The 26,843-nt window shown below is 47.5% G+C and overlaps 1 protein-coding gene and 1 long non-coding RNA gene across 2 annotated transcripts in view; one reads left to right on the top strand and one right to left on the bottom strand.

Moving 5' to 3' along the window:
• The window catches only part of LOC149364243 (uncharacterized), a 30,989-nt gene extending 15,674 nt beyond the window's left edge, over positions 1 to 15,315 (bottom strand). The window contains exons 1-3 of the long non-coding RNA XR_016289160.1: positions 15,259 to 15,315; positions 14,772 to 14,850; positions 4,011 to 4,077 (exon numbers count right to left, since the gene is read on the bottom strand). This is a non-coding gene — a long non-coding RNA (uncharacterized LOC149364243). The remainder of the gene's footprint in view (positions 1 to 4,010; positions 4,078 to 14,771; positions 14,851 to 15,258) is intronic.
• A 262-nt stretch (positions 15,316 to 15,577) lies between these two features.
• Positions 15,578 to 26,843, top strand: part of Hira (histone cell cycle regulator-like protein) — a 47,538-nt gene continuing 36,272 nt past the window's right edge. Inside the window, exons 1-7 of the mRNA XM_089574186.1 lie at positions 15,578 to 15,805; positions 16,601 to 16,663; positions 17,908 to 18,109; positions 19,816 to 19,910; positions 24,463 to 24,558; positions 25,932 to 26,014; positions 26,110 to 26,187. Coding sequence (XP_089430312.1) covers positions 15,769 to 15,805; positions 16,601 to 16,663; positions 17,908 to 18,109; positions 19,816 to 19,910; positions 24,463 to 24,558; positions 25,932 to 26,014; positions 26,110 to 26,187 — 654 coding nt within the window. The 5' untranslated portion in view covers positions 15,578 to 15,768. The remainder of the gene's footprint in view (positions 15,806 to 16,600; positions 16,664 to 17,907; positions 18,110 to 19,815; positions 19,911 to 24,462; positions 24,559 to 25,931; positions 26,015 to 26,109; positions 26,188 to 26,843) is intronic.

Here is a 26,843-nt window from a genome sequence, read left to right as displayed (position 1 = left end):
AAACATGATGTCAACGAATGTTCGAGTCGTAATGGGAAACCGAAGTCGAACTTTATTTATAAATTACAGTACAAATGTGAACTGTTATTCTAAGCTAACGTGAGGGCAGATATGAAATCGTTACAGAATGGCTTTTATACGGATTTAACGTAACCAGACCTTACTGACAACCCCCCGCTGCGCACGCATGCGGGTGACTTGTGCTAGGGATTGTTCTGGAATTGGGAGCCACTTTTTTCTTTCTTTCTTCCTTCATTCTGACCTGAGCAGAACAAGCGAGACCGTTGAGAAGAAATCATCGATGACCTGCTTGAAACATCGATCTACGATCGAAGGGGTTCTCTCAAAATCCGCGAGGCTAGACGCGAACGACTCGCCGTTTCGAGGCGCTCAAGTTCCGACAGACCTGTACCCCAACTGCGTAATGAGCACTTAGCCTAATTAAAACTGTAGACGTGGCTTCCGGGAGCCAGCGTGAACTTAGCGAGGCTCACAGAGGCGCTCTTACGTCACTGTCAGTTCTTCCTCTGTGTGTCTTGTTTATTTCATACTGGGCTCCTGGGCAGAGCTGAAGGCTAATTTGTATTGACTAAATTGCGGCTTGTTAACACTCGCTCCGAAAGTCATAGCAACCGCGCTTGCAGTAGGAGAATTTGTGTCTGCGTTTATCTTCATTCCGTTCGTACGTACGATGCTGCAGCGTTCGCTTCGTTTTCGGTTGTTAGCTGCGCCATCTAGAGTGGCAGTGTTGCACTCGGCTACGTCGTGCATACGTAGGTGCAACCTTGTCTTGTCCCGGATGCTTCTCCCTCACCCAATGTATAAACTTGAGGGCGCTCTACTTGGTAACCGGTGTTCTACTTCAAGCTGTCCGCACACACACAAACAGAAGTATTTAAACGTGACAAGTGCCGCCCAGGCCCGGGTTATGAAAACAGTGTTGCGCTCCAATATAAGCCCTTAACTCAAATTCATTCACGCCAAAAGGCAATGCGTCGGGCTCGCCGGCACTGCCGTTAGTAACGCAGGTGAAGCTACCATGCTGGCATTGCAGCTGAACTCTGGAAGTCTTGACTGATGTCTTCAGCGGTGTCAGCGCGAACGTCCGAGATAAAAAGTTAATGAAGACGCTGCCTTAGGGTAGCGATGACTTTCAAGCTGTGACACTAATTTTGCTGTACTCGAATGTCTTAAGAGTATAAGGCATTCTAAGAAAATTGCACTGTTATGGTTCTGGTATTTCTTTTAAGTGTAGCTATGCTGTACTGCATAAGTTGGGAAGTATGCCACTTGAAGGTGTCACTCATTGGAACTCGATCTCATTGTGGACGTTTACGTCTGCCACGATGAAGTAGTAGCGTAGGCCGTACGGGCCAGCGTATCTTGTGCTATGGCGAACGACGTTTTCTATGCAATCTGTGACACGTATTGAATGTTCCTTGGGGCTGCAGCTTCTGCTCGGGCGTAGTGGTTTCTTCGGGGAGGTGGGGAAGGGGAGGGGGGGGGGAGGTATTTCTCTCGCTCCAACGACTTCAAAGTGAGCCGTTGTGTGCGCACATACAGGTCGTCTTACTCATGCGTCTAGACATGAATAGCGTTTCCCTGTAGAAACCGTATGTTTCATCTGCTTAGTGAGTGCAGTGTGAATGCTATGACCGCATTCCTTTCGAAGGTGTTGCCGAGACTACGCCGGACTTGTTTAGGCTATGGCGTCACGTGTAGTTCACAGCATCATCAATCGCCTATTCGGGTTTTTTTTTTTTTTCTAAGTTCTGAGATGTTATGTACAGTTCCCTCTTTCATAGTGGTAACGTTAGCGTACGATTACCACAATAGGACCTGGCGCTCGATTGAGTGTCCCCGCGATGAACCGAGAGGAGCTGCCTGGTCCATCTCCGCATCTTGGCCGATTATGCTGATTTCACATCCATTTCAGCTTTGATATTAACGCTCAGCTGTAAAATAGTAAAGAAACACCTGTTTTATACAAAGCTAACAGTTCACTCAAAGTTCGAGAATTGCTCGCTTGTTTGGTTAGTTCTGGCTTGGCGAGGTATACATCCGAAAACACGATTGTTTCGAAGCGCTTGCTCGAGACTACAGGGATGACTCTGTGACAATGTTTGTTTTGCAAAGGAAAACTTGTTTGGATTGTATTTAGCTGCCATTTTCTTTACATAAAATTTACCACAGTTACACATCATGTCGGCGTTGCATGCATGCCGAAAACATCTGGTTTACGTATGTCTGTGCTGTCCTCATCAAATTTGTGCGCTGTTTTCCTCTTGGAGTACGTGCTCTTAATGTTGCTTCTTCGTAACGCTGTAAAAAAAAAATAAAAGGCTTAGGGGCATAATTACGCGCTAATGGCGTTATACCTACGAGAGGAAGTACCGCATATATAGTAAACGTATTTGTAGAGTTATAATTTATTGCCGTGCCATAGTATAAATGTGTATACATCACGAAAAGCATTGTCTTCGTCACGCTCTGTACAACTGCTCGCATCACTGAAACGTTGGGCAAAAAGAGAGAAAAAAAAAAGATATTTTGTTGGTTATGAGAACGCTCCCGAAGTGTTGTCGTTGTCATGTACAGTATAAGATATATAAATATGCGTTGATTGTCGCAGCCGCCTGTATAGCGCCTGTAGATTTGTTTCACTCCGTTCTCCTTTTCTATTTGTTTTTTTTCTTTCCCTGGCTGTTGCTTGATCCACAAATCCGCGCCAATTACTTCGCAGCAAGCGCCTCTCTTCGACGGAGGGGGTCCTCCTGCTGCGGCGTGACCATGGCCCACCTATACCATATGTACTGTGCATACTATAGTGGTGTGATACGATATAAATAGTACATACATATATATTTTTGTGTGACCAAAAGCGGGTGGAGCACCGCGCAGTTGTCGAGGCGGGAAAGTATATGGTGTACAATAAAAGTTTGGTGTCATTGCTGTTGTTAAATTTGTGCGCCTTTAATCAGCCTGCACGAAGGACTGTGGTGTTGCCCTCAAGAGCGGCAATTCCTGCTGTTTTGCGGGCTTGAATACGCCGCTAGTCGAAATGTGATTATTCACGTAAACACTGCCATCTGTGTCCTGTGAAGCAGTTATGTTAGCACGCATCCTGACCCTGCCCAAAACCTTCTGAAGATATATACATATGCCTGGCGAAGCAGGGAATTTTGAACAAGCAGATTTTAAGGCGAAAGCCTTTAATGGCTCATGCTGTCGTCCGTTAGCAGAGGGTCACACCTTTGGCAGCGTTTAACTCGTGTTGACTTGGGAACTAAGATAGCAGAAAACGAATGTTTGTTTCAGATAGAGGAGGAAAAAATGAGCCTGGAAGCCAAGTTTGATGACTGTAGATTAATTAGTTCATTAATTATAGGCAAAAATGTCGAAGTAGTGCGGACGTCTATATAGCCACAGGAACGGTGTGACGTCACATCCACCGGAAGTTGTCACGGCATAGTGAAAATTGCCACAGAATGGTCGGAAAAACGTGATTTGTGCCAAATTATATGGAAAAATGTGCAGTTAAGCTTAATTAACACCTAAGATCCCCGAAAGATGTATAATTTGGGTATCGATGTAGCCACGGGAACGGTGTGACGTCACATCCACATGAAGTCGTCACGGCATAGTGTCCTCGGCTTTCGCCTCTCAACACTTTAGTTGCCAAAGTGTCCTCGCAATTTTGTTAGTAATCTACGTTGACACGGAAAGGGTCAGCGTCATTAGAAAATAGGATGGCGAGGTTAGGTTTGGAAATTTGCTGGCAACCAACCAAAGGTAGACTCACTCAGCCGCTGTCTACCAGAGCGGCCCGACGGCTACAAGGAAAAGCTACTCAGCTTTCTCAAAGTCTTCTTTGTGTATAAAAATTTGTCCTGGTTCCGGGCTGAGACCCTGGACTGCCGTCTCTACTGGGCAGCTACTTGCCGATTAATTTGGCATTGCCCTGTTATCTGTTAACCGTGCTGGTTAGCTTAATTCGTAGAGCAACTTACCCAAGACAGGCAGTGGCCCCAGGCTCACGCTCCGGGTAAGAAAAATTTTTCTTCACTTGCGAAGATTCTGAAAAGGTAACGTATAGCTTTATTGTATTGTAGTTTTGCTTGGCTGTATATTAATGAGTCGTCCTTCCCTTGGCTGAATGAAGTACTGGACCTTGGCAAATTTTCTGAATACATTGCATTATCATAGTGACACCAGCAAAAAAAAAAGAAAAAAAGTGGGAACTTGCCTAAACACGAGCAGCCGTAGAAAAACACATTACAGCCTTGAACTTATGCTCGTTCCTTTGTTTTTTTTTTCTTTATTAATTCCTTTGTTTTTCGTCGGTTTCGTAATGTGCAGATGTGTATACAGACTGTCCCACATTGTCACTCCGTTACACTGCGCTAAATCTGATGGTATACGGTGGGTCTTTTGTGACGTATACAAAGGCAACAGGAGGGCGCCGGCGTGTGCCGTTGTTCGGCAGTGGGCTTAGTTAACCCTTTTGGAATTATTTCACCGTTGATGCTGCAGATGCTGCCGGTGAGGTTCATCACCATGAACTGGCCGCTGCCTGTACCACTGTCGTCATGAGGCCACGTATATATTAGACACCTTTAGCATACCGTGTACCGTTACCGCTACCGGAGTACCGGGAGCCCGCCCACCGCCGGTGTGCACGCGCTGATTGGTCCCAATGCTGCAGGCGCGCGCGTAGCAGCCGGGTATGTGGCGCCATCTGGCGACGTCAAGGAGATTTGCGCATGCGCATTGGCTGTGCGCAGGCTCCCGGTACTCCGCTACCGGTAACGGTAACACGGTATGCTAAAGGTGTCTACTGTTAGCTACAAACACGTCACTTTCTGGGTAATCTCTCAGAGCTGCGGGTTGTATTTGCAGCTCAAAGTTCTTGGAGCCTTTTATTATTACATATGAGCCCCTGTGCGGGGCTGCGTTAGCCGAGGTTAGCAAGTCTGGCCAATTTGTACAAATCACGCGCAAAAATGCCCTAAAAGGTTGGAAAACGTTTGCCCCTAAATATTCTGCGTTTCCTGTGAGCCAATTTATTGTGAATTATGCGCACTCGTCCTGTTTGCTGTGTCTTTTGTTCGCTTATCGCTGTTCCACCATGAATGAACGTCGTTGCCTCGGATGGCTGCAGGCTGAAGGCAGTCGTGTGAACGCCACAGCAGCTTGATTTATTAAAAACTTCACTGGATGCATCGGGAATTCTCGGAGTCTTCGGTGGTCCGCATACTTGGGCAGCCCAGTGGCTTGCGCGGCAGCGTGGGACCTGCGAGCTAGTCCTCAATGCACGGCGAATGGCGACGGCTATGCGCTTCGGCTTGGGCGGGCGGGAGAAATGGCGCCAGGAGCGCGCGCAGCTAGAGCACCGCGCTGCCCCGGCTGCGGAGCTGGCTACGAGGGACAACGGCGACGCCGCGAAACGCACGAACGGGTGCCAAAGAGCTGCGCTCTAAAATTTCCGTAAGGCTAGTCATGTTGGCAAAAAAAAATTGATTGTAAAACATTTTATTCGCCGGAAAGAGCTTGGTAAGAGGTCGCGTTAAGCGGTCGAGAGTACGCAGCCCTCGACGACTTTGTCAGCCCACTCCACCGCCAAAACTTGCGCTCTGGGGTCAGGCTAGCCAGCACGGTCTCCCACCGCTCGAGAGAAGGAGCGGTAACTAGATCACCCGGAGGTGGCTCTATTTTGCAGTCCCACAGGATGTGATCATAGGTGGCTCGTTGGCCACAGTGCTTACAATTTGGGTTGTAAAGATCTGGATAAATGTGCGCGAGGAGTGATGGGGTGCGTATCGATCTCGTCTGTAGACGACGCCACGTAACCTCTTGTTCTTTAGTCAGGATTTTGTCCGGAGGGGGGGAAATTCTCCTCTCTAGTTTAAAATGATTGGTGAGATCATGATATGTGATCATGGAGTCCTTCGTGAAATTCAGGGAGCCAGACTCATCCACTTCCCGGTCGACGAAACCTCGGGCTTTATTGTGGGCTGCCTCGTTCCCCGGATTCCCCGAATGGGCTGGGACCCATATCAATTCGGAATAAATTGGTGAGAATTTGGTTGCGTTAAGGATTCTAAGAGAGGTGTTAGTAATTCGCCCTTTTGCGAAATTATTGATACCCATTTTGGAATCGCTGAGGATGATGCTCTCAAAAAAAAAAAAGGCTGAGGCTTAGCTAAGGTTAAGCCTAGTCAGATGCGAAGCATATTGATGGCTAGGCTTGGTAAAGTTCCTCGCTTTGTTCTTCAGTTGTTGTAGAACGTTGTCTCCGAGCCGCATATTGAGCACGACGCTTAGCCAGACGTTCATCCCGCTCTTCATCGGTCTCTGTGGCACGCTGAAGCTTTCGCTTCTCGTTCAAATCAGCCCTGCTTCTAGGCGGCATCCCAACACTTGGCCGCCTCGTAAGTGCCCGGAGAGCGAGGCAAGCTCAGCTTTATACCGTTGCTGTAGCGTCACGTGGTCAGCTGCAGCGCCTCTGATGTGGAGCCTCCACCGCCGCGGCCGACCGCGCGAGCCGGCAGCCCATCTCTCCTCTGCTGTGACGTCATGTTGTCACGTGGTCAGCCGCCGCGCCTCTGATGTGGAGCCTCCACCGCCGCGGCCAACAGCCCATCTCTCCTCTGCTGTGACGTCATGTTGTCACGTGGTCAGCCGCCGCGCCTCTGATGTGGAGCCTCCACCGCCGCGGCCGACCGCGCGAGCCGGCAGCCCATCTCTCCTCTGCTGTGACGTCTGTTGTCACGTGGTGTCACGTGGTCACGCTAAAGGTCAATGGTAGCTCCACCGCCGCGCTCGACGGGCTGTAGTGTAGCTCTAGTAATATGCTTCGCATAAAAAACGAAGCTGAAAATATCTCATTTGAAGTACGCGCGCCAGCCATGCGGAGATCGTTGTAGGTGCCTCCAATAGCCCACCGCGGTGGCTCAGTGGTTAAGGCGCTCGTCTACTGAGCCGGAGTAACCGGATTCGAACCCGACCGCGGCGGCCGCGTTTTGATGAAGGCGAAACACAAAAGGCACCCGTGTGCTGTCCGACGTCAGTGCACGTTAAAGAACCCGAGGTGGTCGAAATTATTCCGGAGCCCTCCACTAAACCACTTCTTCCTTCCTTTCTTCTTTCACTCCCTCCTTTACCCCTTCTTCACGGCGCGGTTCAGGTCAACGTTACTAGGACCAACGAATTTATTCTAGTAACGTTGGTTCAGGTGTCCACGGAGATGTGAGGCAGATACTGCGCCATTTCCGTTCTCAAAAACCAATATTGAATTTCATTTTACGTTCCAAAAATATTTCACTGTAGTGAGTAATACCAGGTAGTAAGGAATATTTAGATATTTTAGTAGTTGAAGATCGAAGTTACACCTTGAAACTTTTTAGGCAGGAACTTTAGACCGCATTGATCCCGTTGATTTTTGGTTTGGTTTTGAGGAAACGAACCCGAACCGGCCAAACCGCGCCGTAAGGAAGGGATAAAGGAGGGAGTGAAAGAAGAAAGAGGTGCCGTAGTGGAAGTCTTTTTCTTTTTTAATGCGTAGTAACTGTCGCATATCTCGGTGGACACCCGAACCGCGCCGTAAGGGATGCGATAAAGGCGGGAGTGAAAGAAAGAAATGCCGTAGTGGAGGCCTCCGGAATAATTTCGACCTCCTAGGGATCTTTAACGTGCACTATCGCACAGCACACGGGCGCTTTTTGCGATCACCTGGGGATCTTCGACGTACAAGAGCGCCTTTTGCGTTTCGCCTCCATCGAAATGCGGCCGCCGCTGTCGTATTGATCCCGAATATTAAGGCGGAAGCCTTTAATGTCTCATCGTTGTAAGCAGCAGTTGTCGACAGAAAATGTCACGCTTTTCAATTGGTGGAAACGGTCGTGACGTCACAGTGCGCGAATTTCAAACGGGGCCAATTGCACTTTGGCTAGTAACCATACAACCAATAGAAGGGATCGTATAGTGATGCTCCAAGTAAGTGGGACTGAGCTTAGTTAATTGCTTAATTACCCAAATAGCCTAATTAGCTTTACTAGTCAGGCCATATAAATAAATAAAAGCGATTAAGAAATTGGTCGAGCTCAGGAATCGAACCCCGGTCTTCGGCGTGAGAGACGAGCACGCTATCCACTCCGCCATGCCAGCTCTTTTTTTTTGTCTTTATTGCCTGTTTCCGCCATGCCAGCTCGATGGTTTGGTATGAACAAAGGCGCGTCTAGTGAATACGGTGTCTTCACTTACTCTCATCCTCCTCCATTCCCTTCCGGCGAGGTTTAGGTGTCCACCGACAAATGAGAGACAGATACATTTTCTTTCCTCAAAAACCAATTTACCGATGAGCGAGGCGTAGAACCGAATGGGCTATGGCGTTCTATGGACTCCTTGGCAGCGTTGCAAGACGCTGTCGCGTTCCACTCTTAGGGGCGAAGCTTAACATCTTAACCACACATCAGTGACCACACTTTAGGTCAAAAAAGTGCCCCCCCCCCCCCCCCCTGAATTTTCCATTTTAGAGCGCAGCTCTTTGGCGTCCGTTCCTGGGTTTCGCGTCGTCGTCGGCGTCGGCCTCGTAACCAGCTCCGCCCCCAATGTCACGCTTTTCAATTGGTCGAAATGCTCGTGACGTCACAGTGCGCGAATTTCAAATGGGGCCAATTGTACTTTGGCTAGTAACCATGCAACCAATCAAAGGGATCGTATAGTGATGCTGCAACTAAGTTGGGCTGAGTTTAGTTAATTGCTTAATTAATCAATTAGCCTAATTAATATAGAGGAGAATGAAGAGGTCTGAAGAAAAGAAAACAAAGACGCGCGCCGCAGCGACAACAGCGTCCGCGGAAAAAGACGCTGCTGAAAAAAAAACAGATAAGTACGAAGCCGCGTTCCCTCCACCACCACGCACTTCCCCACTCAGTAAGACGTTGCTCGTTTCATATACGTTGTGTCGAACATCCTAGACAGTTCCAACAATTGACAGGTTAATGACAGAACACGATGGATAGAAATACAATAATATAAATACGAAATAGCCTAATTAACCTTTCTAGTTAGACCGCATAAATCAATAAAACCGAGAACGAAATTGGTCGAGTTGGGGAATCGAACCAGGGTCTCCGGAGTGCGATACGAGCACGCTAGCCACTCCGTAATGCCAGCTGAATGGTTTGGAATGAACAAAGGCGCGTCTAGCTAATACGGCGGCTTCGTTCACTCCCATCTTCCCCCTTTCCCTTACGGCGAGGTGCAGGTGTCCACCCAGATATGCGAGAGAGATACATTTCCTTTCCTCAAAAAATAAATTTACCGTCCAGCAAATTTATTTTTTGGCTTTTGGCATACTGGACTCGCCCGATGCACCCCCGCCCCGCCAAGTGGAGCTGATATGGGTGCCTGCGCACTCCGGGAATCCCGGAAACGAGGCCGCCAACCTTTTAGCCCGAGGTTCTTTAAACCGGGCTCAGGTGGCCTCGGATCGGGGATTCACGAAGGATCGCATGCACTCATTCAGTGAGCTGACCCAGGCATACAGAGCCTCTCGCCAGCTCTACCCCCCGCCCCACCCCTCCCTAGATAACAGACACGCAACACTCTGGCGCAGATTACAAACACATACTCTCCCCTCGCCCCTTACCCTAACCCACTATCATCCCTCCTTCCCCACTCCTGCTTGCGCCCTATGCCCAGAACCCTTCGCTTCTTCCCTCCACATCCTTTCCCTCTGCCCGGCGGACCCTCCCCCGCGGGACCTAGAGAACCTCAAGACCTGGGAGGACTGGGAGACCCTGCTGCACTCGGAGGACCCGGCCGTGCAGACCATCGCCACCGGCCGTGCTGCCAGTGTTATGGACCTCAGGAACATAAACACTTGAGTGCAGTGGGGTCGTGCGGGGACCCTGGGGCGTGCCCCGAATTCCTTTGTAAATAAAGTTTTCTCTCTCTCTCTCTCTTCCACTCTTACAGGCGAAGCTTAACATGTTAACCACACATCAGTAACACACGCAGACAGCCAATGGACGCGTCATTCGCTGGCAGCACTTGATTCATCATTCACAACCACATTCTTAACGTACGCTCCCTTGCCGCACATGCCAAGGACGTACACCACGATCACATTCTGCGCCATTCCTCTGTACTTTGCTTTGCTGAAACCTGGATGGATCCCGAAGAGCCTCTCGAAATCATAGATTTCCTATACTGCTGTGGTGCTCGCAGAGACCACAACAGAGCGGCGGGAGTCGCTATCTACTTGCGCACAGGTCTCTCTGCAATACCAGTCGAAATGTTTGGCACGTCACATGAAGTTGGCGAACTGTGCGCCGCAAAGTTGCCCAACGGCTTGCTGGTAGCAGCTGCCTACTTCGCCCCTACCGCACTCACGAAAGACGTCGTGCACTTCCTGCAACTCGCATTAACCGTCCATCGATCCACACCGATGTTAGTAGTGGGGGACTTTAATGTTGACATAAAGACAAACAGCAATTTCCTAACACTTATGCGGGAGAACATCCCGTTCCTCTCGCTCGTAACGCGTCCCACGGCTGTGACAACCTCGCGAGGCACTTGTATAGATCTCGTCTTTGAGAATCAAGCATTGGTGTACCAAGTCGAACATATATCAGTCTATTTCTCCGACCACAAAGCTTCCTTCATGACTGTCAAGAACTGTTAGTGGAATCTTTGTTAAAGGAATACGTGTTAAAAATTAAAAAAAAAAATCTGTGATAGCGCATACATGTGTTGCTCGATTTCTTCGCCTCAATCTATCGAAAAGGTGAAACAGCTTATTTGCTGCGCTCAAATTTCGCATTAGGAAGTAACGTAATCGTCGGTAATTTTTTCATCTGCTGTGACGTCACGCATCACGTGGTATGACATGGAGGTCACGAAAGGTCAATGGTAACGACACTGCCGCGCTCGAGGAGCTGGGCTGGGCTATTTTAGTATGATTCGCATAAAATATAAAAAAATACCAAATACGCTTTGAGTCGTCGCGCAGCGGCGGCCGGTAGCCACGCGTGACCTGTAGACGCGGCGCACTGCGTTCCAAGACGCTTTCAGTCGTCGCGCAGCGGCAACCGGTAGCCACGCGTGACCTGTAGACGCGGCGCACTGCGTTCCAAGACGCTTTCAGTCGTCGCGCAGCGCCGGCCGGTAGCCACGCGTGACCTGTAGACGCGGCGCACTGCGTTCCTTCAGTTGGAGGCGCTGCGCTTTTGCTTTTGCAACCTACCTGGCTTAACCAATACCTCCTAGAAAGAAGTCTTTCTAGAAGGTATTGGCTTAACCAAAGCTAAGCCCCCGTCAATTTTTTTTATTGCGAAAGCAATACTGCTTGCACTTTTCTGCCATCGATGGAGGTTCATCCTTCGCTCCGGCGGAGCTGCGGCGCGCTACCACGTGACGTCACGACAAGAGGAGAGCTGGGGGCCCAACTCGTCTCATGATGGAGGCTCATCCTTCGCTCCGGCGCAGCTGCCGAGTGAGGGCGCTCGCTAGACTGGGATAAAACGGGGCTGCGGCTGTGCTCCTCGCAGCTCTGTGCTATGTCGGAGGATGCGTACAAGGCGAGGCTGGAACGGTGTGCCGCGGCCAAGCGATGGCGCCGTGCCGAAGAAACAGACGAACAAAGGGAACAACGGTTGGCGAAGCAACGTGCGTATGCTGCAGAATGGCGAGCACGCCGGCTTGCTGCGGGTGCATCTACAAGTTCAGAGTCAAAAGCCATTTTTTTACGGATCACCAAAGCGTGTTCATCGGAATAAATAAAGTACATTTACAGTAGACCTATGTTGTGTCCAGAGTGAATCCATATGGGAAAGTCGTGACCAGAGTTGCACTATACGGGAAATCATGTCCAACTACCAGCAGAAGCAAGCGCAGCCAGGTGTTATTGCTTTCGCAATCAGCCAGGCTTAACCAAGCTAAGCCTTCAGCCAAATTTTTTTTTTTTTCAAAACAGAAGTTTTCGCATTTTTTGATCATTTCAAGACTCACGTCCCCCCTTAATTTTTGGTTTCAGGGCACAGTTATATTGAAGCGAAAGCTTCACTACGGGACCTCGTGCTTCGAGCGCCGTGTCCACGTGCGCCCTCTTCCCGCGAACATGAACCGTGAGGACCATAATGGCCGGCGCCTGGCGCGGGCGGAAGCCCTGGCCCGCCATTATGGATCGAAACCCGGCGTATTCTACGTGGATGCCTCCGGCCCCCACCATGGGGGATGGTTCACGGCCGCAGTCGTCCACGAATCCAAAACAGTGAACGGCCTTACTTTCCGAGCCCGTGACATAACACACGCGGAGGAGGTCGCCATTGCTTTGGCTGCATCTCATTCCAAATCAAAAACAATTATTTCCGACTCGCGAGGGGCATGTCGGAATGTCGAGCAGGGCTGGGTACCGTATCTAGCCTACCGCATTCTCCAAAACAGCGTCTATACCGGGGACCCCGCTCACCGGCGTATCGTTTGGTCTCCTGCTCACATGGGCCTTGCGGGAAATGAGGCAGCTGACGCCGCCGCCCGCGCGCTCTCTCACCGGAAATTCCCCTCCGACCCCGACGATCAGGAACTCGAATTCACTCCAGCTTACTCGTTTAAAGACATTTCTTTACTTTATCAATCTGGCCATAGTCATTATCCCCGCCCGTGTAAAGGTCTCTCAAAGGCGGAGGAGCGGCTTCTGCTTCGCCTATATACAAATACTTTGCTGTGCCCGGCAGCTCTAAAACACTTTGACCCTTCTTTCTCTGGCAGCTGTCCGCACTGTGCGGAGAAGTCTTCGGACATCTACCACATGGTGTGGGCCTGCCCCTCCAACCCTGCTATCCCCCCTCACCCCAACCCAACCCGGGAGGACTGGAAGGCGACCCTGCTCGGTTGCTCTGACCTGCAGGCCCAACGGGCCCTGGTCGCGCGAGCCCGGGCAGCGGCCGACGCCACTGGGGTCCCGAACTAGAGACCTCCACCTAGTACTTGTGAGGGCCCCTTTGGGTCAGCTCATACCTCACCTCCCGAAGTTTATCTGTAAATAAATGTTTTCCACCACCACCATCGAGCGCCGTGTGCCTAGTTCCCACCTTCAAATGACCTTGAGCTTCGAAAGCATGAGGAAAGGCTCATAATTGCCCTCTTGGAACAGTGGACACCGGTCGTACTTTAAGCTACGTGGCGGTAGTGACAAATGTGCGCCGCATGCGATGGCATTGACAACGTTGTGCCAGAAACGCGGCACTGAAGCCATCCGGAGTACCCGGGTTCGAACCCGACAGCGGCGGCCGCGTTTTGATGGAGGCGAAACGCAAGAGGCGCCCGTGTGCTGTGCGATGTCAGTGCACGTTAAAGATCCCCAGGTGGTCGAAATTATTCCGGAGACCTCCACTACGACACCTCTTTCTCTCTTTCCTCTTTCACTCCTACCTTCCCTTACGGCGCGGTTAACGTGTCCACCGAGATATGTGAGACAGATAGTGCGCCATTTCCTTTCCTAAAACCCAATTTACCTATTTAGCCATTGGCCGTTGACGTTCATTGTGTTCATTGTCGTTGGCGTTGACAACGTTTTACACTCCGATGATTTTAAGAAGGGAAGTGCGCATAACTGGTTCTCTGGGTCAGTGCACGCCTGAATCGCGCTTATAGGTACAGTTTTTTGCCAAAAGTAACCAAGCTGCACGGTTTGATTCTCAGTCGTATATTACAGCTATTATGCCAGCCCTCAAGACCGAAGTCTCTGTACGGTAAGGAGAACCCCTGTCCTCACCTTCAAAGTACTTTTTGATCTTTAGGGAAACCATAAGGGCTCTATAGTATACGAATGAGAAGCAACCCATGCAGCCTGGTTACTTTTGGCAAAGACTGTACATAACTATGGTGATGTGGGCTGCATGCGTTAGTGGGACAACGTTGTGGCAGACCCGCGGCACTGCTGCAATAGGCCGCAGCGTTCAATGGGTGAGCAAACTCTCGCGATCAACCATTAACTGCCACCTGACAGGGTGGCAGGGTGGGCGCGCTGCCTATCGTGTCCGAAACGCACTGAACGTTACACACGCCGAATCTTTTGCTCTCTAACAAGATTCAGCTGTAGTTGAACCGCAGCTAATTTTTGAGAAATAGAAGGCATTCGATATAAAAGGCGAATCCACTTCATACATTTCTGAATCGGCATCGTGCTTCTAATATGGAAAGTAGGAGGAATTGGTTCAAGGAACGGCCATTTTGTCAATGCGCAACGTGGAAAAGCCAACTCGAGCCCTCAGAAGCTTTTTTATTTTTGGAAGCGAAAGCTGCATTACGCTAGGTAAAGCCAGTTTTGTGGTGGCCCCAAGTTTCACCTTCAAATGACCTTGAGCTTCGAAAGCAAAGGCGCGTAACTGCCCCCCCCCCCCCCCTTCCCCCCCTTGGGACAGTGGACATCTTAGTCGCGCTAAGGGGACAGGGTAAGCCCTATCTTTCCCATGTATTTTGGGGCATTTTGTGGTGCACTTTTCTCAGCAAGTAACAAAGATAGTGGCAAGATATTTACATCATTTTGTTCAGAATTTGATCTTCTAGCCTCTGTACCAAAATTATTTTAGTATGTGTGGAATTAAATTATTAGTGTTTTTTTACTTTCTACACCCTAATTTTGACCAAATTTAAATTTGTATATATTTGTATTTTAAAATAAACAATGTTATTTGCACGCTAATAATTTTGGTACAGTAAATTACATATATGCTCTGTATGCACAGAAAAAATTAGCTTGATACCTGATCCGCATGTGGCAGAGGTGGTGGCTCTGCTCGAGCCAGTCAGCAGGCCCGTGCAATTTCCTTTTCATTCTTCTTTCTCAGACGCAACAACAACAGGATCGAACAGGGTACGCGCTGCCTATCCAGTGTACAGAACGAACTCTACGTTACAGACGCCAAGCCGCGTATAGTTGTCCAATATACGCCATAGCTTTCGCTCTCTAACCAGGTTCAAGAGCAGTTGAACCACACAGATCTTTTTTTTTTTTATGTTCGATATCCCGAAGCATGATAGAGTCTGAAATTACAGACCTGCATATGCTCGCCTTCAATTTTGCAGTATAAAGACCCCCCCACCCCCACCCCCAAAAATTAAAAAGTTAATTAGTTAATTTTTAATCAGTTATTCGTCTTTTCATTTCATGTCTCGTAAATAATGTGCGCTTTGGCATAAAATCAAACTAAAGGCACCACACCAAAGTATATCCACACCGTCTACACTTACGCGAGGAAATGTTTCCTGGAGAGAGGTTTTCCCCGGAGCTTTCCAGGACGTTGCCAATCGAATAATCGCCAGGAGAGCCTAAAGTGGTCTGTGCCAACAACGCGGATTCCACGCTGGCGCGCGGTACCACTCAACAGTATGCAACTTCGCAAAAAGGTTGCGTTATTTGGGAATAAAACTTCAAAGTTAACGTGATACGTTAACCTAGCCTGTTTCTCGGGTGCCCTTTTAGACCATGCGGTGTTTCTCGGCATCGTACGCCAGACCCGCTCGGAACTTTTCCCGTTTGCACTTTCCGTAGGCAGTTTTGGTTTTGTTGCACACCTCGAGGGGATAAGTTTAGCGGCCTCCGGAGGCACACCCGTCAACACTGGGCCGCATTCATAACCATGGAAGCGAGCACAGACGCCAGAGCAGGACGGCTCCGCATGTGACAAATGTTTCTCTGGCGAGTGACTTCGGCCTCGCCCGGTCTTCAAATTTCGCTGTGGTGAAGCGGAAAGAACCACAATGAAGTTACTAAAGCCCAACTGGGTGACCCATGACGGTAGGTTTCTGGAAGACGAGTGTTGTTAGGCTTACATTTTGTGTTTATCAATGGGAAAGCTCACCGGTCCCGAATTGGCATGACACAAAGGGAATAGAGCGTATCGTCCTCTTCGTGTCCATTGTTGCGGTCAACGCTGTTTGTGGAAAAAAAAAATAAAAAAGGACAGTACCCCGATAGCCACACACAGCTTCCGCACTGACTTACTGCACGCTTTCTTGAGAACCGATCTCTGCTTCATTTGGTGTCCGTGTGCGCCCGCGAGTAGTCGCTGTTGCGAGACGCGCGGCATCGAGTCCACTAGTTTAGCATGGAGTGCTTGTGTTGGATACGCCAGGCGTGTTCAACGCTTTTGTTCTTTGCATCGTAGTCCTTCTTTGCTAGCAAGCTATGATGCAAACATTTGTTGCTACTCGCGGCTCGGAAAAAAAAAAGAAAATCACATTTCCGATTGCTACCTGCATATCCAATTGGTACTCACGGTCTTGGTGGATTAACACGCCAGATGTAGTACACAAAAAAACGCGACTTAATTGCACGGTTGCGATCTTACCGCGCTGACCTTCACTTTCGAGCGGTTGATGGGCGGCACGATAATCTTTTTGGTTTTTCTTTGACCTACCGAGGATCCGCTAACTGAATGTTCTGCATTTTTCCGAAAAGTAAACGCTCATGTAATGCGCTTACTGGGCATTTGATTACGCAGGTGTTGGTACGCGCTGCTTGTGTGGATTTTCGTTTAGCTAAGCGTGCCAATGTGCTTTCATCGTGTGAAAATGGTTGTTATATTTCTAGGGCATCCAATATTCTCGGTGGATATACATCCTGATGGCTCCAGGTTTGCCACCGGTGGGCAAGGTGAGGGCTGACTTGCATATCTGGAATTATTTTCAATAACTTTTACGTGAAGAAGCTTCAGAAATATTCATGTATAAGCAGGTGGTTTTATGTTTTCAGCTTTGGGCATGTTGTGATGCTGCTTCAGAAACTGTTATCGAAACCTTGGAATGCACATGATTGGGAGCGATGAGGTGGATTACATTGCATAATAATTTATTTGTGTTATTGCATAATAATTTAATATATTTGTGTTATCAGTCCTAATGTTTTGCAACACCACTCACTTTAATGTTTTATATGTTTAGTACAAATGTTAATGATGTGATATGTGGGGTTTAATGCCCCAAAGTGACATGGGCAGGGGACTCTGCAGTGGAGGGCATCAGAGAATTTTGACCGCTTAGACTTCTTTAATGTGCAATGACATCGCACAGTACTCGGGTGCCTTGCGTTTCACCTTCATCGAAATGCTGCGGCCGTAGCAGCAGCAGAGAAGGCAAACGTAGCAGGAGGCGGCAGAAAGTTAGGTAGGCGGATGAGATTAAAAAGTTTGTGGGCATACGGTGGCTACAACTGGCAAAGGACAGGGTTAATTTGAGATACATGGGAGAGGCCTCTGCCCTGCAGTGGATGTATTCAGGCTGATGATGATGATGATGCCTTAGAAAGTGAAAATATAGGCCATCGCTCCAGGCGTGGTAGTCCTTTTCTGCTTGACTGCTATCTTATCTTTCATGAGAACTTGTGTTTTTGTGTTTACATAGTGCTTGTTTCATTTTTGCGGGTGTACCTGCCATCTTTGTTGTTACCAGTGTATGCTTGTTGTATGTATATAGAGTGATTCTATTTGGATGTCGTGCAGTCTGAAGTGTCTGGTACACAGTTTGTTGCATTCAAACAAAGTTGAGGACTCACTTTCTTTGCTCATGGGTATGTAGTGCTCATTCTATGCAAGTCAAGAGAGAGATGTTTAATTAAAAATAAACATATCTGTCCATTCTTGGGGCAGTATATCATACTAGAACTAGTTTCAGCATTTGAGTCTAATTGAAGCATGTCTGGTGTAGTGAGCAGTTGAGTGCCGCCCAAGATTAGAGCCTAATACAAGTACATCAGTGATTTTTGGACAAAACGTGGTGATGCTTTCATGCATTATGCTAGGTAGCACGATGTGTCCTACTCTTCATGTTCTTACAATTTCTCTGAGTGACAAAAATGGATTGCGGTTTTTCTCTTTTCGTTCCCTGTTCAATGGTCAACAGGGGCGGACGCAGGCCAGATCTGTGTGTGGAACATGGCTCCCGTGGCACGCGAGGAAGATGAACTTAATGAGTCGGTGCCCAAGCTACTGTGCCAGATGGACAACCACCTGGCATGCGTCAACTGTGTCCGGTGGTCCGCAGACGGCCGTCATTTGGCCTCGGGTGGCGACGACAAAGTCATCATGATATGGATGATCGGACGGTACGGATACCTCTCTTACTGCCTTTTGTCTTTGTGTTCAGTTGTATGGGGACACTATCCTGGGATGGTCAATTCCAAGAACTTATTTTAATTTTACATGAAGGAGTGCTTGCCCATGATGCCTGATTGTACGAAGTGCTGCTGTTGTATATGACTGTTGGGGTTGCCATGTTTTAGCTAGCGTATTCTGACTCCATTGATGGGACCTTGCATGTTGGGTTCCCTTTTCAGCTCTGAAAGTGCTTTCAGAACGGTTTTTTAAGCAATGTTAAAAGTGAAGTACATACAGTTGTCATCACGGGAGTGCAAAGAGTTGAACATTTACTAAGGGACAGCAAACGTTAGACGAGTGGCTTATCCGATTCCTTTGTGCCTGATTCTGTGCGGTTTTGTGACCTAAGCTAAGAACCAAAAAACCTGATCAACCACCCTTGGGCAACACACCCAGGTGGGCTGGCATAACATCACCCATGGCTTGAAGAAATGTTTTAGGAGTACGGTTGGTTCGAGCTGTTAGTTAGGGTCCACGATATCAAGCGATTGCAGCATGAAAAAACTAGCTCGAAAAGAAGATGAGTGAACAAGTATCTCCTGTCCTTCTTGTTTATTCCTCTTGTTATCATGTTTTTTTTTTTTTGACAGCTTGTTATGACTAGTTATGATGAAAATTTGTTGTTTTTTGCATGTCTTCGTTGGTGCACTTGACGGCCAGAATACATCAGACTAACGCGGGCTGCTGATGCACCACTCATTAATTTCATTCACTGGATCTGGCTCTGCTGCATTAGCTGGTTGTTTTGCATCATAATAAATTCCCAGAACAATTATTACTTGAAAAGATGGCCCTTCTTTTGCTGTCCCTCTTTTTCCTGCTTGTGAGGTACTCTGCATTTCAGGCTTTGCATTCGGTGCCGTATCTGTACAGCGACTGCAACAGCGACTACAAATTGACATATTATTACCGAATGTCAGATCTTATTCAGGAATGCTGTGGACCGTTGACTAGAGTACAAAATTAGGGGGAAAAGATGTGAAAATTTGTGCAGCTGCAAAAAAAAAATCATGAACTTTTTGTGTGAACCACTGTTTAATAGTGATTAGCAAAAAACATACTCTTGCCAAAAGTAATGTGGATTACATCACTTTTTAATTGTACATTCGAGCTTTTTCTTTTTACAAAAGAACTAGAATACGCACTTTTCAAAGCTGCTCATAGTTATGTGCAACTTAGAGATGATCGTTTCTGGCAGAAATTTTCTCGACCTGATAAAATTCTTTGGAAGCAAAGGCAACTTCAGTTGCACCTGAAAAAAAGAATGGTCTGATGTATTGAGGTCGAAGTTGCTTCATTTCTTTCCAGTTACTGCCGAGAAGGAGAGGGACATTACCTCGAAATGTTACAGCTCTCTTTCTTTAAGAGATTAGCTTAAGTTGATTTTGCTCGAGTTATGTGTGACTTGTGCTTCTTTCAGCTTTCATGCTCAAGGTTGCTGTCTTCTGCAATTCTATAGAGGCTTACATGAAGCAAGATATGCTAGCATTGACGGGGCCAGAAAATGAGTTCTTGAGAAGCAATGGGTCACAGGGCTCTGCCATGGCGTAGCATGCAGAAGCGTTGAATCTGAGCGTTGAACTTAATGACATGCCTGTAAGAGTTTACTTCAGTTTTCATCTAAGCTAATGCTGTGTCGTTTGTACTTCTTTAGGTATGGCATGAGCTCCTCGGGCATGTTTGGTGGGGGCGGAAAGACCAACGTGGAGCACTGGAAATGTGTCAGCACTCTCAGGGGCCATTCTGGGGGTAAGTATCCTTCAATATAGTTTCAAAAGAAGTGGCAGAAAATTCATTATAAGTTGTAGAAGAAACAGGAATGCTAGTGTTGATATGCTGAGCTGTGGAAAGCAGTGAGAACAGTTTTGTATGGGTCTCCTATGTTCAGCCGACGAAATTCAGAGTGAAAAAGTGATGGGAAGTGTTATTTGAAATGTTTCTGGCATTTCTATGTTCTACAGCCATGTGCCACACGAAATGTTAATCCAGTGAAACAGATTTTGCATACTCATGTCAATACGCTGTTTCATGAGTTTGTATTTATTTTTCTTTACAACCAAGGCTGCTGTCTGTAGTTCAGCTCACTATTGTTTAATTTATGGCTGCTTTCATTTTGGTTTATTTGCATTTATTTCATTTATTATTTGCTTGGTTGGACATTGAATCGCTGCTTGAAAAAGTAGGTAAAAACATGCCCATATGCGCTCAGGCGGGAATGGTACAAATTGCCAGACACTATGCCTTGTGTATTAAGATATATTAAGAAAAAAAACATCAGTGTCATGTATATGCTACATACAATAGCATTATGTGCAGCGACACGTGAAACAGTGCACTTAGGTCCGGCTACAGTTGCCGACCGAATGTTCAGACTGTCAAGGGACCGCGAAAACATGCGATGAATTTAGCAGTTTGAAAAATCAAATTTCACTGAAAAAATCACTAACTGCAAAAGTCAGTACGGTAGAGAAAGGGGTCAGTCGTTTTGTGCCCATCTTTAATGTAAGTCATGTAAGGCATTCTTCTGTGCTCAAAAGTTGGCCTGGGAAGCAAAATCACGGGGTGAAGGTTACAGAGCACCCGACGTCAGACGGCAGGTGAAGTAGCGTATTTACTCGCATAATAGGCGCACTTCTTTTCCAGAAAATCCGGCTCAAAGTTCGGGGTGCGCCTGTTATGCGGGGTAAAATTTCCGGAAATTTTTCGACTCTCAAAATTAAACACACCGCGTAAACGCACTCGTGTACGGGCCGCACCCCGTTTTCCCAAAGAAAATATTAAAAAAAAAAGATCCGTGTAAGGGCCGCACCGAAACTTTCCACGACCCACGCGGGAATAGCCTTTGGAATGCACACGCCGAGGCCTCTGCGATCGGCTCCGGCTGCGCGCAACGGGCGCTTGATCGTGGAGGCCACACACGCGCACAGGAGCTTCCAGACGCCACCCACGGAGGGCGCCCGAGGTAGAGGTTATCATCGTCATCAACGTTTTCCTCCGCCGCGAGCTTTCGCTATCCATATCGCCATCAGCATCTCCAGGTCGTTTTTTTTGTTTTGTTTTTTTTTTTGTTGCTGTCAAGTGCCGGGATCTGCGGTAGCGCGATAGTTCATCGCGTTTATGGCTTTGCCGCGGAGCGTTGCTGTTTTAGCTCGACGGCCAAGCACCTTAACAGCTACATGGCTGGGAGTTTGCTCTCGAACACGGCTAGCGTGCGGCAGGTCGGAAAATACGACGTGAACGAGAAGTGCGGCAGTTGCGACTGAGGCGTCCCTAAATTTTCGTACGCACTCCAAGCGCAGAGGTTTTCGCGGACATAAGTCGGGAACGTTTCCGGCTGGAGATGAAGCTTTCCAAACAGACGTTTAAAGTGAGCATTCCTGAAAACTGTGTGCGGCTGTTCTACGCGATGTCGTTGTACGTGCTGTGGGTCCTCAGCAGCACTAGTGAGGACTAGTAGTCAGTTCAGCGAAAACTTTGTTAAAATAAAGATTGGGGAGCGGGGGGTGGCGAGGTGTCGGCTTGCAATCGTGTAAATACAGTATTGATCACAGTGCCAAGTTCGGGGTGCGCCTTTAATGCGCGGAAATAAAAAAAATCTGATTTTTCGCGCCCAAACTAGGGGTGCGCCTATTATGCGAGTGCGCCTATTATGCGAGTAAATACGGTATTGGACATTACCCACCGTGGTGGCTTAGTGGTTGTGGCATTTGGCTGCTGAACCCAATGGTGCAGAGTCAAAATTCCAGCTGCGGAAGTTGTTTACGCGGTGTGCAATGTTGGGGGCAACGTAAAGATCCCTAGGTGGTGGAAATGAACCCAGAGTCCTTCACTGCAGCATCTCTCATAGCCTACGTGCCGCTTTGGCACGCTAAACCGTACATACAGTCGACTCCCGATAATTCGAAGCCGCTTAATTGGAATTTTCTATTAACTAGAAGTGAAGTGCTGGTCCCGTCAGTTTCGCATGTAGTCCTATGGCAAAAATCGCTCAATAATTGGCAGTCCTCATGTAATAATACTGTTTAATTGTACGTTAATTTTCAGCCGGGATCCTCGAGGCGACCGTCATTCTTTGGTAGAATGGGCAATTTGTGAAATGCTACAACAGCTTCGTGCTCCGTGCTGGTGTCATCGCCACCGCAGCCTTCTGCAGCGCCAGCCTTCTTGGAGAGGCGCGATTATTCATTGCTACGGCTGCCGTGGCCTCTGCGATCAGCTCCGGCAGGAGTCGAAGCGGCTGCCGCGCGTGGCCGGATCTGATCACTGAGGACACGCAGATGCCATTGGTGCGTGCAGCACTGCATACTGGCAGTGGCGAGATTGTGAGATTAGGCTTGCAGCGTGCGCAGCGTATGTTGGTTGAGCGCCTTTGTTGCATTGTGCTGGTAGCTCATTGGCTAGATTGTTCCACGGGTGATCCTACGCTTCAGAATGGACTGGACATAGTTGCACCGTTGATTGCTATGGAAAACCGTGGCTCTTAAGCTCGACATGGCAATGAAAGTCAAGGTTTTGAAGGAAGTTGAGAAGGGAGGTCCCGCCAAACAAGACATTGCGCGGAAGTACGGGATCAAGCCGAACACGCTCTCAAACTTCATCAAGAATAAGCGCACAATAATGGATGCACTTGAGAACGACAAGTTTAAGACGTCTCGGAAGCAAATGCGCACCGGCGCTTACCCAGAGTTGGAGAAGGCTCTGCTGGTTTGGATTAGGGATGCCCGGAGCAACAAACTTCCTCCCAGCGGAGACATCGTTGCGATGAAAGCTCGAACGCTTTTAGCAATGTTGGGGATCGATGACTTCGTTTTGTCAGATGGATGGCCGACGCACTTTAAAGATCGACCTGGTTTTTAGAGCATGTGTGGTGGAAAAGCGTCCGTTAACCAGGAAACATGTGCCACGGGGAAGGACAAAAAACTGCATGAATATCTCAGCGAATACAAGCCAGAAGACATCTTCGTCGCAGATTATACTGCACTCTTCTATCGGCTTCTACTAGAGAAGACCCTGACATTCAAGGACGACGACTGTGCTGGGGGCAAACGCAGCAAGGAGAGGGTGGCGATGCTAATCGCAGCAAACATGACTGGCACGGAACGATGTCGCCTACTTGTGAACGAGAAAGCCGCCAAGTCGAGATGTTTTAAAGGCGTGAAGAATCTGCCTGCGGACTATGGGTCGAACAAAAAAGCGTGGATGACGGCCGAAATCTTCAAGGGCTGAATTACCAAACTAGACCGCAAGTTTGCTTCTGCAAGGTGTCGTTTCTTCGGGACTACTGCAGTGCTCACATGAATGCACCAGCCTTGAGTGCAATACGCATCACCTTTCTGCCTGCAAACACATCTGTTTTGCAGCCAATGAACCAAGGCGTCATCAAGAATGTTAAAGTCCTGTACAGGCAGCACCTCCTCGAGCGCAAGATATTGTGTATGGGTAACTCCACAAAATACGAGGTGAGCCTGCTCAGTGCCATCCACATGTTAGCGCGAGCATGGGATCATGTGAAGCAAGAAACAATCGCAAACTGCTTCAGGGCTTGTGGTTTTGTGGCAGCTTCTTCTAAGGATGCCTCCGCAATTTCATCAGAGGAAGCGTCAACAAGCGAGCTTGATGGAACCGATTTTGGTGGTGCTCTCGGGGACGGTCAAAATGTGCAGTGCACTGACGGATAGCGAGATTGTAGAGATTATTCGGCCCCAGGAATCGACCCAGGAAAGTGGCGACGATGCTGAAAACGAGCCGCAACTTAAGGCTGCTGACGCAGCCGCGGGCCTTGCTCTAGTGGAGCGCTTCTTTGCCACTGAAGGTAACGCGGAAGAAGCATTCCGCCACATCTACAGCTTGCAGAACTTGCCTTTAGCAGCGCGATTCGGCAAGAAGCAGGTCAAGATGACCGACTATTTTTCTTAGAGAAAATACTCAATTTCACTACTAATAAAATGCTGTTTTTGTGTTCTGTGCTTAATTCGAAGTTCATTTAATTCGAAGTTGTTTGTGGTCCCCATGAACTTCGTATTAACGGGAGTTGACTGTACTACCATTATTGGACATTGTGCATCTGTGCAATTGTGCATTGTGCAATGTCATACATGACATTGTATGACTTTTCAAAAAGTGTGAAATGGAGATGGTAGGTGCATGTTTGATGATGAACTGCCTGTTTCATCATTTGCGGTACACCGAAGTCATTTACTTTTGCAAGCTTGATGACGTTTTTTTTTTTTTTACGGTGTGGTTAATGGCTATTTTATCCTTCTAATGTGGAAACTTACATGTTTGCTTCTTTCTTTCACAGACGTACTCGACTTGTCCTGGTCTCCATATGATGCCTGGCTTGCGTCCTGCAGTGTTGATAATACTGTGGTCATCTGGAACACCAAAAGGTGGCAAGGTAGCCTGCCTCCTCTGTGTACATTTCACAGCTTATGGCGAGCACTGCAGAAGTGCACTGTGACTTAGTATTTTTGTTGTGGCACGGCCACTAGTCGGGGACTATGTCACCAGGTGGTTTATTCCATTCTTCAGGAGACTGAAAAGTCACTCAAGCTAAGATTTTTTGTAATACACTCAATTTTTGTAATAAAACAAGTTGGTTGGTATATCTTTAGCCCAAGTTATGTTTGACCTGTTGCTTTTACTGATTTCCTATCTCGTTCTATTATTTTTATGTACCAATCTGGCTTCCCACGTGAGGCTTGTCCTGATTGAAAGACTCTGAAGTTTGCTGAACTCCTTCAGTGGTGAACATTATTTGAATAATAATGTTTCATTTGCCATCATGCATATTAGTTTGCTTATTTGCTTATTTTGCTTATTTTGGCTGAAGCAGCACAGCGGCGCATCAAAGATATACACAAAATTAGTATACAGTAACTGAAATGTAATGAGGAAATGATTGTGTCTTAAACAAATATGTATTGCAATGGCAACACATACACAGAGTAGCATAAAATCACAAAGAAAGAAGTTGTATTCAAAATTAAGGTCTATACATAAGGCAGAGATTCCGATTAGAAGAACAAAACAAATCAAAGCGATCTAATTTGTAGGCATTGGGTAATGTGTTGGATAAATGCTGTTGTCGACTATTAAGACGATGAGTAGGAACTGACCAGCTTTCTGAAGACGTAGTTGAGTAACGTGGTAACTTTTTTAGCAAATTTGCAAAAGTTTGCAAGCTATGTATTATATTAAGGTTTTGTTTTATTTTTGTTTCTGAACTTCACACTCAGTTGGTATCTATATAAGCTGCATATGTTGATTATTCTGGCATGGTGAAAGAGTACAGTACTGTGGGATTGCCATAATAATTTATAAACATGATCAGTGCAGTTTTTTTCTGCAAGAGATGAATATGCTGGCAAGCTAGAGGACACTGAAGTCCCATATACCTATTCATAGCAGTTGAGAATAAGAATGTAAGAAGCAGTTCAGGTCACATTGATAGCTGTTGTTTTATTTGGCCTACCATGCCGATGTTTGCAGTCAACTTTGTCATCAGATACCTTATGTGATTGTCCCAAGACTTATGAGACATATTTGCAGCAGACATTACCAAATTCTTTGGTTCGGTAGACGATATTTACTCAGATATGGTTTACTGGAAGTGATTGTTTCTGTGTGACTAGGCGTCTAATCTGCATCATGAGGCAGGGGGACATATAAAATGAATCCTGAACGGTGTGTTGGTGTACGGGAGGATGCCGTGGTTTCAATTTGTTACTTAGTTTCACCTTTGCCTCTTTTCACTGTGCCTGCTTGCAGAAATCTTAGCCGTCCTGAAAGGCCACACTGGTCTGGTGAAAGGCGTGTCGTGGGATCCGGTGGGGAAGTATGTTGCGTCCCAGGTGAGGCTCTGAACGCACTCTTCGCCTCCTCGTCGTTTTTTCGTGGCCCTGCTACATGTACCAAGCTACACTGACGTCCACTCTCTCTTTTTCAGTCTGATGACAAAAGCCTTCGGGTGTGGCGGACTCATGACTGGCAGCAGGAGTGTGTGATCACTGACCCATTCTTGGAGGTGGGTGTGATTCTGTGCAGCCTGGCTTCTGGCTGTTGTTTTCTGAAGGCTTCTATGCTAGGGCTTCAGTGCATGCACTTACAGTGGGGACACAGTCTGAAAGATGATCAGGAGCCAAGCTGGTTCAGGAGAGACTGCAGTGCATTTCAGTCTTTGCCTCCGCAGCTATAAAAACTGAAACTAAGTTACAGATGATGGCGGAATCAATTATGGGATGTGCACTACTTAACATTTTGTTGTAGTTTCGTACATGTTCGTCAAAGCAGAAGAGCGAGCTTATGAGATGGTCCATTTCAGATTGGAGACCGGGTTTGTTGCACGGAGAATTTGAAGCATGTTATGTGTGTAAAAAAGGAGACAGCTTTGTTGTTTTGTGCGTATATTTTATATTACAAAATATACGCACAAAACAACAAAGCTGTTTTTGATATGGTGTTTTGATATGGTGCTTTCTGCTTGGAATTTTCTGCATGTAGTCTGGGATTGTAGTGCTTAGTTAGTTAATTTGCATATGCAAACAGAGCAATGCATTCCTGTTCCACTCCAAAATTATGGAATGCCTCAAGCCATCCTCATCATCTTTGATGCTGATGCATTTTTTAAAAGGGCTATAAAGAATTCCTTGAGGTAACTTCCGCATAAACAATTGCTGCCGC

Source organism: Amblyomma mixtum, chromosome 2 (assembly GCF_055824585.1).
Source record: "Amblyomma mixtum isolate Tamu chromosome 2, ASM5582458v1, whole genome shotgun sequence".
NCBI lineage: Eukaryota > Metazoa > Arthropoda > Arachnida > Ixodida > Ixodidae > Amblyomma > Amblyomma mixtum.
This window is presented reverse-complemented; position numbering and strand designations above follow the sequence as displayed.